Genomic DNA, 20,134 nt, shown 5'->3' on the forward strand with positions numbered 1-20,134 from the left:
TGGCCGTATTTCTGCTCTTGTTCAACTGCCAACTTGAAACTGCTGTACCTTTGTATGTTTTGCCTCGGGGTGGGGTGTCCAAGAGTGGAGAATGACCCGAGAATAAGCTAAAATCCCTTGCGATCCAAGGAGAGAGACTGACCATGGACTGATAAGTAATTCCAGGAGGAGAAGCTGAAAGAGATATTTAATGATGTCTTTGTTGGAACTGCGCATCGGGGGAGAAGCCCTTTCTGATACAGAGACATTAAGGCGGGGTCAGAAACAAGTCAACATTCTATCATTTGGGTAAAAAACCCTTATGGTACTTTTCGTTAAGTTAGGTTATTTTTAGTTTATAGTGGTAGGGACAGAAATCAGATCACAATAGGTTTTCTGGATGACAGACTTGGATTATTCTGTAAAACATCCTTAAGAGTAGGGCGGAGAAACCTAGAGATAGTATAGGATTTTGCGTTCAAATAAAGACCTACGTTACCTAAAATGCCATCTTGTTGGTCTCCAGATTTTGACTTCCCACAATTGCCACGGCTGGTGCTGACAGCTCAATTCTCAGAGTTAACAGATCTCTTACTAAGAAAGCTCTAGCCATAGATCTTCCTCTTACTAAGGAAGTGCTACGCATAGACCTTGGTCTGGTCTTAGGTGAGGAGACAACCAGCATCGATGAGCATCTGCCGTGGCGGTGCTACACAAGGAGGAACTGAAGTGCATCACAATCTTGTCAGGTTTGTTAACTGATCTGGAACCTTCACCTGAGGCTTCTCAATAATACTATAATACTAGAATGTTAATCAAATCCTTGACGAAGATTTAATTTAAGCCCTTTTGAAGGGATCCATTGCCTCAGCCGTTTTAGTCCTTGCTAGGGGATGTTTGGTGTGGTCAGTAATTTGGCTAACACTTCTTTGGGGAACCTCCGAGGACCTTGTCGGTAGACTTCCCTAGCCCCTGTACAGGAACCTTGGAGGTAACTCCAGTCTCCAGCATAGACCCCTTCTGGGGTAGCTCGGGACAAATCCTAGCAGTGCTAGGGTCAACTCGGCCCTTCTTGGAACCAGATGGTCCGGGAAGCCTCTCCCCACCTCTGGAGCCTACTGTCGAGTGCATGTACGGAGAGAGAAATACAGAAGAACCACAAGCTCCAAGGTTGTTCTGAGCATAAACATTTGAAGCAAAGGGAGAGGGGATCCACCACCACTTAGTGGCAATCGCAAAAATCAGACGGCACAAAGCCTTCATTCTGCAGCATAGGCAAAGGGAAAAGGGAAACTCCAAGAACCAGGCATGAAGAGTTGAAAAGATGACATGAAAAGAAAACAACGGAAAAAATATACCCCCAGTTGCTACCGGGTGTCCAATACCGACTGCACAGAGAAACGAACTGGAGAGCGAAGCTCAAGCAGGCCATAGGAAGGCGAGGCTAAAGCCACGCATGCGCCGGCCCTTGCATACAAATAATTACACATTTTTGGTGCTAAAAAAAAAGTGCTCCTGATCAGTCCCAAAGTACAAAATGCTCCAAAAGTAGGGATAAAGGGGGAACAATTGCCCTTTCTCCCTACGTTTGGGGCATGTACTTTGGGACTGAGCAGGAGCACCTTTTTTTTAGCACCAAAAAAATCGTAATTATTTGTAGTCAAGGGCCGGCGCATGCGTGGAGTAAGAGGACTTTCCACCCAACTAGTTCATCATTTTCACAATTTTCATTTTCACATACTTGGTTTCCTCTGCCCCCTTTCAGGCTGGAAGTACTTTCTGAAACCCTATAAGAGGTTCTCTCAGCATGAGCCTCCATGTTTTGCAGCTAGGTACTAGAATTAAAGGCTGTCTCCATTAGCATTGCAATATGGTAGCACGATGCTTCCTCCTCCTGGTACCAGTGATGACTTGCTGCCTTCCAGCAATCTTGCTCCTGGTATACCATCCCCCAACGTGGGTGCGGATTGGTAGGGAGCTTCCCTTGATTTTCTTTTGAATTTTATTAGCCCTCGGGTTTCCAGCTGAGCCCCAATCCTGCTCGGATCTCTGGCTCCTACACATGACCAGACAAGATCCAGTGATATAAACTTGTGTATTGGGTGTTTTGGGCAAGGCCACCACATGTAGCAGAGCTATTACTTTGTGCAGTGAAAAGCTTGCACTTTTGAGGTAATTTGGGATCATGAGCAATTAGTCACATTACTTGATTTTAAAAAAGATAGTAAATTAGGTAACTACCAAATCATCTACCTATGTAAGTGATAAATAGATCAACTGCAATGAAAAGCAAAAACAGGATCTTACCTGTAGAAACTGTTTCTTTTAATTCTAGCTCCATGCGCTGCATTTGTGCAACCTGATGCAAAGCAGACACTGGGTTAATCTCTCCACGTCTGTATTTAATTATTAATTCTTTTGGTATTTTCTTGGGCGGAAGGGATGCGGTCGAAGGTGGCACCACTTGAGATAAAAAAGATTCTGGACAAAAACCTGAAATAAAATGCAGTTATAAATAAAACTGAAACAAATTAATCGTGTATATTTTTTAGAAAGTCTGTGGTTGTGGATTAGATTAGAACTTTTATCACAAAATTAAATCTAATTTCAAATGTTTTTGTTTAACCACAAATAAAGTATAAAACAATAATGAAAACTATGAACACTCATTTCATAACATGTTGTGAGAAAAGAGTTTCTTGGAAGATATTCAAACAGGACCAATCTCTGAGACGTTAATGAAAAGTTCTGAATACATAATCTATATATTCAGGCTATGCCTTTAGAAGAGCACTCCCTTAATCACACCTTCCCATTTAAGGTTTTCTCCATTACTCACCCCACCACACTGGCATCTGCACACAGAACCATTGCCTAACAAACATTCTATTCCTAAGTTTCTTCTTGGTCACTTTTGATCTCCAGGATGATTAACATTGAAAGTCTAACTGAAAGCATTTGTCCGTTTGAAGTTATAAGCCTATTGTAAGCAAGCTCAATGGTGCCATTTATCTCCAACCTGGCCCGAATAGAGACAAAGGTCACATCCACGCTGTAACAAGTGTAATCTTCTTTTGGGACCATGGTGTTGGCCGGTTTGAGGCCCAGGTAGGGGAGGGATGTGGGCTAAATGGAATCTGAAGAGTAGGTGGAGGCGCTCACGTTTCCGCAGGAGGTGGGGCTATCGGCCAGGCTCCACCTCATACAGTACAAGATTCTCCACGGGGTCTATTACTCCAGCACCAAACTGTGTGGGTGGAGGCGGGTCGCCAGTGACTCCCGTTTACAGTGTGGGGAGCCCGGGGGTACTTTCTATCACATACTATGGGATTTCCCGCAAAGTTCAGGTGCTGTGGGGGAAGCGTATAGACAAACTGTCTCGCATAATGACAGCAGAGGTTCCCAGAGATCCGAAAAGTGTTTTGCTCAGGATATGGGGGTTGGGGGGGGGGGAATTCACTAAACATGAAAAAGAACATTTCTAGCCATGGCCTTGGGACTAATTAGGAAAGTGGGTGCCTCCTTGTGGGGGACTCCGGATCGCCCCCGGGATGACACGTTGGCTTGCGGAGATGACCGATGTATGGCCCTGGAGAGGAGGGTGTATGATGCAAGGGGCTGCCCTGCTAAGTTTTCTAAGGTTTGGGGTAAGTGTGAGGAGGGGGGATGCATGGGGTGGGAGGAGGAATTGTAGAATGTACAGGGATCTATATGGTCGGCCAGAACTTAGTCATATTTTACTGTTATGTCGAGCGATGGTTGTTTGGTTTACTGTTGTACATTGGTTTTATTTGCCTTCACTTTATGAAAACAATAAAAATTATTTTATATAAAAAAAGAGGCGTGTTTAGCACTGCATTAAACTCTCCATCTACGAGCCACATGTTATATGGTCAGAGAAGCTGAAAAACCAACTCATGTAACTCAGGTCAATCTTTGCTAGGACCTTAAACTTTTACCAGGTCCACCCTTTTAGTCTCCATCTTCCCCTTTGTCACTTCCCACCTGCCCTCAGTATCCACCACAATTTGAATCTAACCACCTTCTAAAGTAAGATGGTCACTAGCCTGTAGATGGAGATCTATGCAGCAGCAAAGTATTTATGAGGTTGCCACTTAGTATGCTGGGTAGGCATAAGCATTTCTCCTGCAGCATCAGCAATTTGATACCTAGAGGATTTAACCTTCTCCTACTTGATCCAATTGTCAAGTCACCACAAATTACACACAACTCATTTAATTGTATCCGCCCCACTTTACTTGCTTCTGGCATTGCCAGCTGCAAATGTATCTAGGGAAAATCATCTATGCCTGGCAACGTGCTCCTTTAATTATCATTCCATGATGCATAACTGACTTGGTATGCCTTGCACTCTGAGTTGTATGTTCAACAAACTGTTCCTCTACACATGATCTCCCACTCATCCACACCCATCCACTTGATTCTTATTGTAAAGAACACAATGGACAGAGAAACCTCCCCCAAAAGGTGTTTCCCGGCTTTGAAAACACATGGACAGAGTATATAAAAAGTATATAAAAAAAGACAAGAATTCAGAGCAGAAAGACACCTAATGAACAGAGGAAGCATATCAGAAAAAGAGGGGACACAACCGAAGTCCAATATACAGGAAAAACAGCACACAGCAGGCACACTGGCAGAAAGTACCAGCCAACAGCTGCCAAAGGCCTGAATTCACAACCACAGGATGCTTTCGGTCTAGAGTCAGGTAATCCAACTTCCCAGCCTTCAGATGTTGCATATCTCACTCCCCCACACAACATTCCCCTGAAAGAAACACACAAAATCCAAAAGCAAACAAACCACTGCTTCACAGCTCAGTGAAATAGATGCAGCCTGTTACTTGTGTACCGCTCCCCCAAAATGTACTGCAACTTCATGTTGAGTGGTTTTCAATTCTGGATACCCAACAAGACGCGGACAGTGATCTACAATCCTGTTGAGGGGGGGCAAACTGTACCAAATATCCAGAAGCATTCAACGCAGTAAATAGTTCACTGCCACCTCAGACTAAGAGAGAGTCATGCCAGAGTTTTATCTTGCCACCTGTGACACGAAAGATGAGCTTGCAAGCATCCCAAGGGACTAGTGGCCTAGTCGGACCAGCACTGGTGCGGTACCAATGTCAGCCATCGTGTACTGGACACAGGGTCAAAACACCACAAGAGTCTTAAAGCAGCAAAATCTGCCTGATGCTCAATAGTTCATCACAGAACACAGAGAAAAATTAATAACTTCTACGTCTATAGTGGCCTGCGACTCACTAAATAACCCTATTAGAAGAAACAAACTATCCCTAGGTGGAGTGCATTCTCCCTAGTCAGCGCTGTTGTGCCGCCTATCCAGGTTAAGGGATAGAGAAGAGACTGACCCTTCACTCACTCACTCACTCACTCACTGCTTTCCTTCCAGCTAAGAAAAACACACAGAAACCTATGCAGAACGAATCTGCAAGATAAAACGATGTTTTTTTAACCAAGCTTATAATCTATCTAGAAGTCTTGGGGGTTCTGGTCATCACCCTGAGCCTCTATTATTCCTTGGAATAAAATAAAATATACCCCCATTTTTTAAAAAACTTTTTGTTATAAGACACACGAGAAGGAAGGATTAAAAGCATAACTGACTTCCGGTCGTGTGTATGTGTGTTTTTTTAAGCTGCAAGGAAAGCAGTGAGTGAGTGAAGGGTCAGTCTCTTCTCTATCCCCTAACCTAGCTAGGCGGCACAACAACGCTGACTAGGGAGATTGCACTCCACCTAGGGATAGTTTGTTTCTTCTAATAGGGTTATTTAGTGAGTCGCAGGCCACTATAGACGTAGAAGTTATTAATTTTTCTCTGTGTTCTGTGATGAACTATTGAGCATCAGGCAGATTTTGCTGCTTTAAGACTCTTGTGGTGTTTTGACCCTGTGTCCAGTAAACAACAAACTGACACCACCCCAGATTGCTTGGTATCTAACTTGCATTTTGGGCGTGGGACATTTTATTTGTCCTCCTCACAAGACCCTGCAACAAGTCGCTTCTTGTACCATGTAATTTAATGTATTAATTATTCCTATGGCAAGATGCCTCTATGTTTCTGGGGAGGTCTTCTGATGCACTGCTGGGGCACATTGGTTGGTCTTTTCTGGTCGGCTATTTATCCTGTAGGTTATGCATCTCTGCCAGACCCTTTCAAGGTGAAACTTTCTCTTGATTCCTCTGTATCAGCATGAGCCTCCCACAAAGGATGACTTGTTCCCATATAGTCCTCTCCATACTGGCTATCATTAATTGTTGGCTCATGATGGTCTTCAGTGCATTGGTTTGTCTCCAAAACTCGATATATCACCCAGCCCAAGCATTTATATACCATTATATATTACTGGTACATTTAGAGCAATACTTTGATGAGTGTCAAAGAATAGGGTTATTAGAATAAAAAAAAAAGATCACACAAATATTCTGAAGCAGGTAAGTAGTTTTGGACACCCCCAATGCAAAGTAAGTTAACCCCTTCCTGGAAGGAAAACCCAAACACAAAGTCAGAGGGAAGAAGAGTCATTCAGGGAGCCAGGCCAATGTCAATTGGGCAAAGGTCTAGGTGAACTGAAGCACTTCTTACAGGTAGGTAAAAGTCTTGCACAATGTTTTAGAAGTCTTTGTAGAAAAGAAGAAATCAAAGTAGGGCCACAAGCTGTTTAGGCTTGTGAGGTAAATAAGCTGTTAGCAATTCTACAGAAGCAACCAAGACAAGTCTCAACTGAGAACAAGCAAGGCTACACAACAAGAGGTAGGTTCTCTTGGACTGTACAGTACCTTTGGTTAGAAGAAATTGTTCCAGCTGGCTTCTGTTCCTGTGCAGCTCTGCAGATCCTGTGTTCCCGGGCCTCAGTCGTGGGGACAAGACGGAGGATGTCTGGAGGACTCCTGCACTGCAATCAGTGGCACTTCCCGGTTTCAGCTCGAGTCTATAGCAAATAGCACCACCGTGGTTGTTGGCTGTCGAGATGGGCTTTCCTTGCATCTGGGGTCCAGCACTCTGTTAAGGTGGCTCAGGCCCGGTCAGTCCTGCTTCCTGGGAGTCCTGAGGATCTTTCTGGGGCTCTTGGCCAACTTAAAAGCGATTCACTCCAATCTGGTGTTCCTCTCCCTAGCACTTTGGTTCCTGCAGCAACAAGGAAGTACAGCCAGCTCCGTGAGGATGTCCAGACAAGTTCACTTTGGAGTGGATTGGTCCCACCAACTCAAGGGGGAATGGGGGAGAAGTCGTCCTTGCAGGGCTTCTCTAGTCGAGGCAAATTCGGAGCTTAAGCACAGCAGCAAGGCTTCACCGGGAAAACCAACGGTCCAGGAGTTGCAGCAGGCGTCTCTTCCAAGTTCTTCTTCAGATTCCTTCGTCCAGTTGTCGACTCTGCCCTCCAAGCCAAAAAGCCTTGCCCTTTATGCAGGTTTCTCCCATTCATTCCAGCCTAGCTGCCAGTCAAACAGTAGGGTGGCTGTCCTTGCCGGACAGCCAGCCGGCCAATCACTTTTGGGTGCATTCCTGTAACCAAGGGGATTAAGCACAAGGAGTTTCGGGTACCTCCTTCAATTCCTGCCCCTGCCAGACACTATGGAGCTAGAGGCAGGCTTCACTTGTGAATGCTGCCAAAGACAAAACAAACAAAGGGACCAAACCTGGTTTGGCGCGCAAAGTAAATCTCAAGAAGAACAGTTCCACAAAGAAATGGCGAAAAAAGAAGGCCGGGCCATTTTGACAAAAATGGCACCCTTGGGTGCTTTACTGCAGCTGCAAACACAGCCCACTGTAAAAGCACATCAAGGTTGTTAAAAGTAAACCACTGCCACCAGCCATTCATCAAGGAAAGGGTAACACAAAATGCTACATGAGAAACTAGACAAAGGGGATACTAAGTAACCCCTCCAGCACCCCATTGTAAGATAGTGTGTGCTGGGTATAGAAAGTTACAAATGTAAGTAAAAGTCAGTTTCACTTCATCCAAGAGAAAGGTATTTAAACCTTTTGGGAAATCTGAAAGACTTCTCTGTGCCACTGCACTAAAGGTGCTGTGTGTTTCACAATGTAACAAGATGATGCCTATGGAGATTGTCAGACTCCACAGCCAAAAGAAACACAGAGTTCAAATCATAGAAAAAATACAGGAGAGAGTGGGAAAAAGGGTCTCACTCTCTCCAGGTAAAAAATTAAAGTCCTCAAATTCCTGCAAAGGTGCTGGGGGTCAGGGGCGTGGCTTGGCAGCCATGGACTAGGCTGCTCTCCTTATGAGCTCTTGGATCCGACAATCGATCCGGAGAGAAGCATGCTTATATACTTCAAAAACCAACACGAAAAGAAGATGGCTGAAATATGAAACATAGCCGACTTGGATGCACGCTACCGTGGGCTGATCGAAGAAGCAGAACAAAAGTTATGGAACTTTGAAGTTCTGGACGAAAACCGCTGGTCTGCAATCAAAATGGCAGTGGGCCCCCAACAAAGGAGCCCCAGAGCGTAAGGAAAGTGCCCGACAAGAAGAGCGAGATACCAAGAGAAGCCGGCGTCCCTGCAAAGGGTAGCGAGTACAGCAGAGAACAGAAACACGCCTGGCGGGTACGCTGGGGAACCCGACAAAGGCGAGTGGTCGCTCCCAGGCACCAGCGAGTGGCTTCTCTGGAAGAGTCGCAGAGCGAAAAGCGCTCCACCGAGGAGGAGCAAGAACGACCGCGCGTGAAGCCCAAAATCCCCCATAGCGGAGACACTACAAGCCACAAACCCGGGCCAACCCAGGAGCTGTGGTGGAATGTGGAATAAATACAAAGTGTGGTCGGCACAAGGCAGGTCAGTGCGCTTAAGACAAGCGCACGACTGAGGCACTACAAAGACGTGCTGCAGTGAAAACAAAACGGTGGCCCCGACGACTGCACGGAATAGAAAACAAAGGGAAAGTAGGCACCGCAGTCGAAGAGGACGGATACATGTTGCAAGCCAATGTCTGTAACCCGGTCATAAGAAGAAAAATGTAAACATTGGCGCATCATTACCCCTGCAGACAGTGCGCGCTCTCCCTCATGGAACAGTGCAACCAAGCCTTGGAATTAAAGCCATAGCAAAACGCGCTGGGCAGAAGGCACGGCAGTCAAAGAGATATAGGAGCCCTGGAGAAACGTGGCAAGTGGATAACAAAGTTGATGAAACGCAGAGGAGGCAGCAATTAAGCCCCAATAATAAGCACACGGGAAGCCAGCTGTGCCACAGGAGGGAAGGATTTACGGAGGCACACGCCCCATAAATAAGAATAGTGATAGAGTATTAGGAGAGCGAAACTGAGACGTACACCCCCGGTGGAGAAAGCGGGAATTGCCGCACTGCAGTAATAGCCGCTGTACAACATCAAGATCCCGCTTGCCACACATCAGGCATATGAACTCCGAAAGCCATTTATTTTCTTTTATCTGTATCCGCAAATTCGGATAAGTTTATATTGAGTCACGCGCTGTTCCTTTAGGGTACACAGGGTGTTGCTTTTCGTTAAAAGAAGCATGTTGAACCGCAAGCCTGTTCCATCAACTAGGCACTAGTCCATCGTAAAGGTTGATATGTTGCTTCTAGCCACTAGTACAGCGTAAGGGCATGTGGGCCCTTGGCGATCGTCCCATAATATGGTTAACGTGCTCCAGTTGTTCACAGGAAGCTGCAGGTGTCTATTGAAGAATCCGTCTGCCGGTGTCTCAAACCGATGACAGTAGCAGAACGGGATCAAATACCTGTTATGAAAACAAAAAAAATATTTTATTTATTACGGCCGATCAGAAACTATTTGCTTGCAAGGATAGTTCAATGGAGTATGTTCGGCTCTAAAATCAATGCAAAAAGTAAAGAAATAAATCGAGGCCAACACACAATGAGAAACGACAGTTAGTCTACATGCGTGTGGAATGATATGATATATGATATGGCATTTGTAACGCGCCTATACACAAGTGTTTCAAGGCGCGACGAGGCAGGGGGAGAACAAGGGCAGACAGACAACGATCCTACTAGGCCAGGTGTCTTTCAGATCGCGCAAGGGGAAGAGGAGAGGGGGGTAAAAGTGCTGTGCATGGTTAGTAGAATACAAGATAAATAATAAGGCCAGCTGGTGGCAAGTGCTAGGTAAATGGCGGGATAAGGGGCTGAAGGATACAGAGACAGTCCCGTAGTGCAGGTAGGCCGTGCAGGGAAAAGTGGCTGGGCTAAGGACCGAGATCGGTGAGACCTGTGGACCTGCATGCCCATGTGCCCACTACAAACACGTTTTCCTTGCTTTTCCTAGCTCTTCATTCATTAATTTATTCATGCATCCAATCATTAATTCTTCATTCCGGTATAAAAGCGTCTAAAGATTTACTCACATTATATTTGAAATTTCCATTGTGTTTCTGCGTAATGCAGTCTGTAAATCCGACCGTGCTCTTGACAACGATTTTTCGTATACTGAACTGAAATGAAACTCGGTCTAGTTTCTGAATTTTCTGCCTTATCGTCTCTTACGTTATTGCGCACCCCCTTCAAATGAAGTTTTTTCGGCATGGTCCCTGTCTCCAGGTCAAAAAACAATAGACCCTTATACTTCCAGTGCGACTTGTGGGCCTCTTCTGGGCGCAAGTTGAAAATCAAAGCCGATGTCCTTCGCATTCTTTATTTGCAACATCCCGTAGTAAAGGCATCTGTGAGAACTTGAAGTTTAGAATCCCTCTATGTAGTGCGCCACAATGTGCAAATGCGAACTGGCTTCTCTCCCAAATGCCACGGCCCGCTTGGCGCATTCTAAGGCCCCCAATTTTGTCCCCGTTGTCTGCGAGCTTTGCAGCCCCAAAGAATCATAACTATGGAGACATTTAATTTTTGGCGGAAGGTCAGGGAAAGTATAAAATACCACAGGAGTTGAGTTAAAAGTGAGATTTATTTTTTGTTTGTTTGTTTTATTATTTGCAATACGCAAGCCTCCCCTCCGTTAACAGTGCGCAACAGTGCGCAGCATTTACATTTACATGAGATGAGACATGAGAAAAATATGTACATACACATATATGAGGTGATTTTTCCTTATCAGATAAGTCACTGTAAAACACCACTTATTTTCATACAGAGGTGAGCGCTTAACTAGATGGCACTCCAATAAGTTTATGAGAAAGGGAGGGAAAAAGACAGAATATGGAAAGGTACACCACTCTAAGATTCAGGAACACTGTTAGCAAGGCAGAAGAGCAAAAGTCACTGGTGAGCCAAAGTCCAAAGGCTGGGCCCACTCTTAGAGAGAGCAGAGCACAAATGCACCCACGATCACACAGTTACACTAGGCTTAGGAAGTCTTGCAGAGGGTTCAAAAAGAGTTTAGAGAGGCTTAGGAAAGTTTAGCCAGGGTGTCCCAGGCTAACCCAGGTTCGAAAGCCGGGGGCTAAATCTACCCCGTACAGTCGGTAGCAAGGGAAGCCAGGCGGGACACAGTACCTTAAGTGGGAAGGATCCTCCAGCGGTGGCAGTTGTTCCTGGCAGTGGGTGCAAGTCGCGTCGTCGTCCAGGGGAAGAGAAGATCTCGACTTGGAGGAAAGATGAAGGTCGTTGCAGTACCAGGAAAGAAACCAGCCGCAGAGTTTTCCGGTTAAAGGTGGTACCTTTGTTTCGCGGTCTTGGTAAAACGTGGTATCCCGGTTGCCGGGGTGCTTGGCACAGGCAAGGCGGCCATGAGGTACGTCGGGAAGGCGAAAAGACGCTGAAACTGGTTATCCCCACCAGTCAAAGGAAGAAGACTCTCCGGCGGGAGATCTCCTCTGTCGTTGGGAAAAAGTGGTGAAACGGTCCAGCCGGGCTCCACCGGTGGTGGTGTCGTGGCAGGTCGGCTCAGCTTCTCCCTCGTCGGATTCTTAGGTCCTGTGGCGACTTCCGAAGTTCCAGTCCCCAAAGCCCTGCTTTTATGCAGCAAACCCCATTCACTCAGCCTAGCTGTCACTCAAACATGCTAAGTGGTGAGCCGGCCGGCTCACCACTTGGGCCAATCAGGATGGAGTGCGACTTGAGTTGCCTAGGCAACTCAGACCAGGGTGCCTAAATTCCCCTCCACTCCTCCTAAGTACCCCAGACAGAGTGGCACCACTTTGGAGGGCTTCTGTGGAGAAGCCTGCCAAAAAGTGGAACAAAGGGCTCGACTTGGGTTGGAGTCACAGAAGAGAACACAAACGCCATTTTAGAATCAAGTTTTGGCAAAAAATATCAACCGAAGAATTAATATTAATTAAATAAACCAGCGGTATGTTCGAGGCTACCATAAATAATTAAATAAAGATAGTAGCCTAAAACAATGGGAAATCCCATAGGAAAATATTCGCGGTTGAATATAAAAAGTTGTATCCACTGCCACCAGCCAAAACTCGATCAGGGGGGACGGAGACGTGCCCCCTCGACTAATAGACCCTGGAGCAATCGAATTGCCCCAGCCAGTACGTCCACAATATGATGGTTTGTACTGGTTCTGTTCAGAATTTAAGACTAGTAGAGTCAATGGTGACTTTACATGCCCTGGGAGACAGTAGTCAGTCCCAGGGTATGGAGTCTATACTGGGGGGTCACTATGACACCACTCTGTGTTACTGCACTGAGGGTGCTGTGTAACACAAATCACAAAAACACATGAAGCCCTATGGAGTAAAAGACCCCATAGCCCATTAAACACATCTAGATTCAAAGAAACACACTCAAATCATGCCCAAGAGTGAGGGTAAAAGAGTCTCACTCTTGGCAGGAGAAAAAAAATAAACCCCAAAAATCCAGCAAAGCTGCTGGGGGACTCACTAGGTTAGGAAATTCAGCCTAAACAGAGAATTCTCCCTAACATTGCCATACGAGGGTCACACAACTGAACACCATTAAGAGGTTAGGCCAGATTATTTTGCATTATGGAGTGCTCTTGCAAATTCAGAGTGAAAATGGCACACATTTCAAAGGCAAGCTAATTCAGGAGTATTGTCAGGAGAACAATGTTGATTGGCTCTATCATGTCCCGTATCATCCACAAGGGGTGACCCTGATTGAGAGAATTAATGGGTTGTTGAAAGAGCAATTGCGGAAATCAGGAAATGGTAGCCTGGTAGGCTGGCGTGTGTTTGATGCTATAAAATGTGGTGAACAATAGGCCAGTGACTGAGTGTGAGACGCCTTTGACGCGTTTGTTAACTTTTACTGTGCAGATGCAACCGAATTTAGCTACAGAAACCTTGTTGTATTGAAAGTTTACTCCAGGTGCCTTAGCTTCTTACTGAGCGACTCCAGAATCTGCAGTAGTATGACATGCATTACTTACAGTAAAAGCATTTCTGATGATTGTATCTGCTTAGATTCACATGCTGTGCATATGTTCCGACAACCAGTGGTAACCGCAGAGTATTGCATCTTGTCTTTCGGGGACCGAAAGGGGACGTCGGCATACGCGTGTCTGTAACATTATCCCTATCGTGACGTGTGTAGTACCCAAAAACCCTCACGCGCCAAGGTCCCTCTGATTGTATTTTTTTCTGCCATGAGGGAGCTCCAGCCTTTAGTGAGTGAGTACATAAGAGAGAAGTAGTAAGAAGTCTATGTTCCTTCCACCACGAGCGGGGAGGCAGGGAGGGCGCATGTGAATCTAAGCAGATACAATCATCAGAAATGCTTTTACGGTAAGTAATGCATGTCTTCTGATGCGTGTTAATCTGTTTAGAATCACATGCTGTGCATAGACTAGCAAGCAGTACCCGGAGTTGGAGGTGGGTTGTGAGAAGGAACAGTAGAGAAAAGATGTCTTAGTACTGCTTGTCCCACCTGAGAATCAGACCTAGAATGAGTGTCTAGGCAATAGTGTTTTGTAAAGGTGTGTACAGAACTCCAGGTTGCCGCTTTGCAAATGGACTCTAGGGGAATATTTGCAATGAATGCTCTGGACGCCCCAGTGCCTCGAGTAGAGTGTGCTCTAGGCTTGAAGGGCAGTTCTCTCTTCGCAAGAGTGTAACATAGTGTGATGCATTTGACAATCCACCTTGAGATTGCTGATTTAGAGACAGGATCCCCTCCTCTACCAGCTGCCACTGAAACAAAGAATTGTTTAGTTTTCCTCAGTGGTTTAGTTCTTTCCAAGTAGAACATGACTGCCCTGCGCACATCTAGTGTGTGAAGGCTTCTTTTGGCCATGTTAGTAGGTCTCTGGAAGAACGTGGGTAGTTCGATCGACTGGTTCAAATGGAATTTCGAAATAGATTTCGGCGCAAACCTGGGATGTGTGCGCAGAACTACCTTATCTTTGTGGACTGTAACAAAGGGGTCTAAAACAGAAAGGGCCTGTAGTTTGCTAACCCTTCTGATAGAAGGCTGTTTTATAAGTCAGATCTTTCAGACTTGCTTTATGCATAGGCTCAAAGGGGGCTCCCATGAGCCTGGTCAAAACCACATTCAAATCCCACCCAGGGGCTGGGTGAGAGATGGGAGGATAAATCCTCTAAACCCCTTCCATAAAGAATTTAATTACTGGTATCTTCCACCACGAAACTTTTTGCTGCTGTGATGTGGTATAGGCTGACAGCGCAGCCAGATGAACTTTCAGATGAACGTTTAGGGAGTTGAAAACTAACCCAGAGTCCAACAGGTGGGTTAGATACAACACAATGGTGTGAGGGTGAGCAATCGATGGGATTGACGCCCTTGGAATGGCACCAGAAGAAAAACCGCTTCCATTTGCTGGCATAGCAATAACGTGTATTAGGCTTTCTCGCTTCCCTGAGTATATCAATGCACCTCTGAGGGAGCTGCAGGTGGCCAACCTCTATGATCTCAGGAGCCAGGCTACTAAATTCAGAGTTTGTGGGCATGGGTGTAGCCCCCCCCCCGCCCCCATCCTGAGACAACATGTTGTACGGGCTGGGCAGTTTGATTGGTGGGGAGAGGGACATTTCCATCAGGTGAGCGAACCACATGGGGGCCACCAGTATCATGGTCACCGGTTCCTGGTGCATCTTGTGCACTATCTTGTTGAGAAGGGGAGTCGGGGGGGAAAAGTGTAGACAAATTTCCCCAACCAAGTTATCCAGAGACCGTTCCCCTTGGATCGGTTCTGGGGGTACCTGAAAGCGTAGTCTTGACATTGGGCGTTCACCTGAGTAGCGAACAGGTCGATCTCTGGGAAACCCCATTCTGCGAAGACGTTGGACACAATGTCTTCTTGCAGTCGCCATTCGTATTCTTCTGGCAGAGGAAAATCTCTGCTGAGCACGTCTGCCAGAAGTTGAGTCCCCTGGAACATGTTGGGACAACAAAAACATCTTGTGTTTGAGAGCCCATATCCAGATGTTCTGGGACAGCTTGGATAGCCCTGGAGAGTGAGTGCCCCCCTGTTTGTTCAGGTAATACATAGCTGTAGTGCTGTTGGTTAGGATCAGCACTGTTTTCCCTTGCAGTAGCTTCTGAAAGGCTTTCAATGCTTTGAACACCGCTAGTAGCTCCAGTAGGTTTATATGATTGGATGCTACCTGAGGGGACCACACTCTGTGTGCTGTCTGCTCTAGCAGGTGAGCCCCCCACCCCGTGAGAGATGCGTCTGTCGTAAGAGTGGCTTCCACTGCAGGGGTGGTGAAGGTCTTTCCATTCAAGAGGTTTTCTCTTGACCACCACTGCAGAGAGAGAACGAGGGCTGGCGAGACAACTAACAGATCTTCCCATTGTCCGCTGGCCTGACACCACTGGTTGTTGAGCCACTCTTGCATGGGAGGCATGCGCAGCCGCGCGTGGGGAACCAAGTATATGCATGATGCCAACATCCCAAGCAAACGCATGGCTTTGCGTACCGTCACCTCCCGACTGGCTACATATAGAGGCATCTGAGAGAGCATGTTCTGAACCCTCTCGCTGGAGGGGAAGACCAGACCTCTTCTGTCCGAATTAGCGCTCCCAGAAATTGCTTTACTTGGCTGGGGACTAAACTGGATTTCTTTTCGTTGATTGAAAAACCCAGACTGAAGAGGAGATCTACTGTTTTTTGGGTGTTCGAAAAACAAGCGTCGAACGAGTCCCCCGTGATGAGCCAGTCGTCGAGGTAAGGGTAAACTGGGACTGATAGTCTGCGCAGGTGTGCTGCTGCCACTGCCAGGACTTTGGTAAGCACTCTTGGCGCTGAGGCGATGCCGAAGGGGAGTACCTTGAACTGGTAGTGTTTGTCCTGAATCATGAACCTTAGGTATTTTCTGTGCGCTGCGAACATTGAAATATGAAAGTATGCATTTTTCATATCCAATGTTGCCATGAAGTCCCCCTGTTTCAGCAATGGGATCACCTCCTGCAGTGTTACCATGCGAAACTTCTGGGGCTTTATGAACTTGTTCGCTGGGCGCAGGTCTAGAACAGGGCGCATGGCGAGATCCTTTTTGGGTACAAGGAAGTACACTGAATAGATACCCTCGTTTACCTGAAGAATCGGGACGGCTTCTATGCCGTCCTTTCCCAGCAGAGCTTCCACCTCTTGGATCAGGATCTGCAGATGGTCCGGTGAAAGGCGTCGTGATCGCGGAGGTCTGAACTGTGGAGGTCGGGCGAATTCCACACAATAACCGTGGGTGACCGTCTTTAAGACCCACTGGTCTGAAGTTATCCCCTCCCATGTCTTGAGGAAAGATGTTAAGCGCCCCCCGACCGGGGAGACATGGGAGGGGACCTGGACTTGGTGGTCATTTCTGACCAGAGGCTGAGGCTCCTCTGGGATTGGGGCCCCTGCCTCTACATTTGCCGTGTTTCTGACCCCTTTGGGGGTAGTAGATAGGCCTTCTGGATGTTTGAATAGTGTTGAAGTTACCCGTGCCGTAGTTGTTCTGACCAGCACGGGCTTGTCCTTGAAAGGACCGCCGAGAATTATTACCCCTCTGGGAGGAGGGTTTTTGTGTAATCTGGCGCAGAGACCCAATAGTCTCGTGCTCCTTCTTGGCCGTCTCCAACGCTTCATCCACTGCTTTCCCGAAGAGGTTAGTCTCTTCAATGGGTTTATTAATAAGAAAGGCCTGAGTCTCAGGTGTGAAGCCCGATGTCCGCAGCCATGCGTGTCTTTTTAGAAGAGTACCTTGCGCAAAAGACCTGCCTGTTGTTTCTGCAGTGTCCAGGGTGTCCTTGACCACATTTTAATTAACCAGTTTTCCCTCCGCAACAATGGCGAGAAGCTTTGTTCTGGCTGGTTCAACAACCTCCTGGAGGTTTTCTTGGAGCAAGTGCCATTGGGCATCAGTGTAGCTTGCTAATAGCGTAGTATTATTAGCAATCTGAATGGTGTATGCAGCTGCTGAAGTGACACGTTTGCCCAGGGCATACAACCTCTTAGACTCCTTGTCCGGTGGTGATTTTCCCCTGGCAAGGGGTACCCCTGCCCTCTTTCGAGTGGTAGTCACGACCAGTGAGTCCGGGATGGCGTGCCCTTTGATATACAGAGGGTCGGTCGGAGAAAGCTGAAATAATTTTTCAACTCTTGGGTTCACTGCCCGTGTCTGAACAGGTGTAACCAAAGATCGGGCTACCCGCCTCCGAACAGAGTTAAGGAGGGGGATGGATTGACTCGCTGGAGGTTTTTCATTGATAATATCCTCCACGAAATCCTGCTCCGGTACCGACTCTTGGGTGGCAATCTTGAAGAAATCGCCTACTTTTTTCAACATGGGAGTTGAAAGCCATTTGGTCATCCACAGGGGAGGCCTGGAGAGCCAGGGTGGAGGGAGGAGAGTCCAGGATCACAATATCAGCGTCCTGATCCTGTATCCAAGGGTTTTCATCTTCCTGCTGGGTCTCCTCCCAGTTGTCTGTCGTGTCCTGTTGATCCTCCTCATAGTTTGAGAAAGGACGCACCCTCTTCCTCATTATAGATATCTCTATAAGTATCCATATGGATCAAGTCTTCTTGTTGGAAAACCTGAGACTGATCTACTTGAACTTGAGGGTTAGGGTCTACCTGTGCTTTTTTCAGGGGCGGAAGATCTGAAGAGGCGATAATCCGCTTCAGCCGATCCATACAACCCTCAAACTTTTCTGTAGTCCATTTAGGAGGACCCGAATGGGCCGGCACGAGGAGAAGTGACATTCTCCGCACTTTGGCGTCGACGGGAACCTATAAGGGTGTCGGAGAGAGTCTCTTGACTATCTACGTAAGTCCCATCGGAATCGGGGACATAATCCGCCGAAAAAACGTTTCCGCAGATTGACCCATAATCTTTGGCGGGACCGGGATAAGACCCACTGCCGCTGCAATCCTTCCGATGCTACTTTGGATAGACGTCGAATCGTCGAGAGACAAAGACTCAAGGCCTATAGAGGCCTTGGAACTCGAAGCGTCGGGCTCCCGACTTTCGACGTGTGTAGGATTAGGAGTAGCTTCCCTTGGTCTTTTTCATTTGCCCAGTCGCCATGCACTGCTGCGAATGCGGGGAAGGCTTTGAACTTTCGGCTGGTGTGGCGGTGGGGGAGTGGGGCTCCACGCGTGACATGCCATACGCTGCCCACCGCTTTACACGGCGCTCCTTAAGGGTCTTGGGCCGAAGGAGTTTGCACGCCACACACCGCTTCTCGTTGTGCTCTAGGGGGAGACAGGTGTTACACGTCCTGTGCTCGTCCTTCCAAGGATATCTGACCCTTCACTTAAGGCAGAATCTAAAGGGAGTCCTTTCCATAGCAAAATGAAAGGATGACCAGACCAAAAAGGGAAAGGAGGGGAAAGGAGGAAAGACATACTAAAACAATATGGCCACCCCGACCCACTCTCCCTACTGTATAGGTCGGCCAGAGGGCCCGACCAGGTGGACGAACCGGCCGCCAGATCTTAGGCGCCGAAATCCACAGCCGTAGACAATTCCCCCGTAGTCTTCGTGGAAGTTGTAGTTATTGCCGAAATGACTTAACAGGGAATAAACCGACAAATCGGTAAGATAAACAATGTCTCTAGTAAGAGCTCTGCTATAGGGCGACCAGTTATCTGGGCGGAAAAAAACAATCTGAGGGACCTCGGCACGTGAAGGATTTTGGGTACTACACATGTCACGATAGGGATAGTGTTAGAGACACGCTTATGCCGACGTCCCCTTTCGGTCCCCGAAAGACAAGATGCAATACTCTGCGGTTACCACTGGATGTCGGACCATAAGCACAGCATGTGATTCTAAGCAGATTTACAAGCATCAGAAATTTGCATTCTCAGAGAAATATGATTAGAACCCAGAGGTATAATGGTCATTGAGACTGGAATTGGAGTACAAATTCACTCGCAACATATGGGATTGCTTGGCCCTAGATCTGGATTAGCATTGAAGGCATCCAAGTACTGGGAGGAGTGATAGATTCTTACTATCAAGGAGAAATAAAAGTAAGTTTAATGAACAGTGGAGATCAGATACTGCCTATCCATGTAGGAGACATGATAGCCCAATTGATTGTCATACCTGTTAAACTGTCCAGGGTCAAAAAGGGAGAGCCCACTACATGGTTTTGGTTCATCAGACCACATGGTACTGGGTGAAAATGTGTGGGTGGAGAAGCCTAGCGGGCCACCTGTACCCGCAAATGTCATAGCATCAGGCAGAGACCAAAGTTTTAATAATGGAGCCTGGCAAGCAAAAATAAATGGGACTATGTCCCTGCTGTCAAATTTTATTTAGGAGAATGATGATCAACACCAATATGCTTTTTCTTGTTTGCTTTACAGATTCTGTGCCTGGCTGGTGTGAGCGTAATTCTAAATGGTCTCCTTTTGGTAGATCAAAGTTAGACAGAGGAGAAGCAAATTCAAAATGTCACATTTGCGCAATCTACCAATCTGATGAGGTTGGAGAATGAGATTTGTGGGTCACTTGATGCCTATGCCGACATACCAGCCCAAGCAGGCACAAAGAAACGGATTTGCAAAGCATGGAGGATGAATCAAATACAAATTGCCCAAACAGAGAATATATGGAACTACCTGGACAGGGAATTTTAAACAACACATACTTTTGCTTATCAAATTCACATAATAGAATGGATCTACTGACAACCTGTCTGGTAGCGCTGCTAACACCTGCTTCAACTTTGAGACACATTTTTAGTGTGATGCATAACGACTCTTCAGTGGCGGATAATGATATTCAAA

General features: G+C 46.7%; 1 protein-coding gene across 1 annotated transcript in view; it reads right to left on the bottom strand.

The window, feature by feature from the left end:
- The window catches only part of ADAD1 (adenosine deaminase domain containing 1), a 1,643,060-nt gene that overhangs the window by 1,540,202 nt on the left and 82,724 nt on the right, over positions 1-20,134 (bottom strand). Inside the window, exon 3 of the mRNA XM_069631143.1 lies at positions 2,287-2,472. Within this exon, the coding sequence (XP_069487244.1) occupies positions 2,287-2,472 (186 nt within the window). The remainder of the gene's footprint in view (positions 1-2,286; positions 2,473-20,134) is intronic.

The sequence above is a fragment of the Ambystoma mexicanum genome, chromosome 6q (genome assembly GCF_040938575.1).
Source record: "Ambystoma mexicanum isolate Mex_15411 chromosome 6q, UKY_AmexF1_1, whole genome shotgun sequence".
NCBI lineage: Eukaryota > Metazoa > Chordata > Amphibia > Caudata > Ambystomatidae > Ambystoma > Ambystoma mexicanum.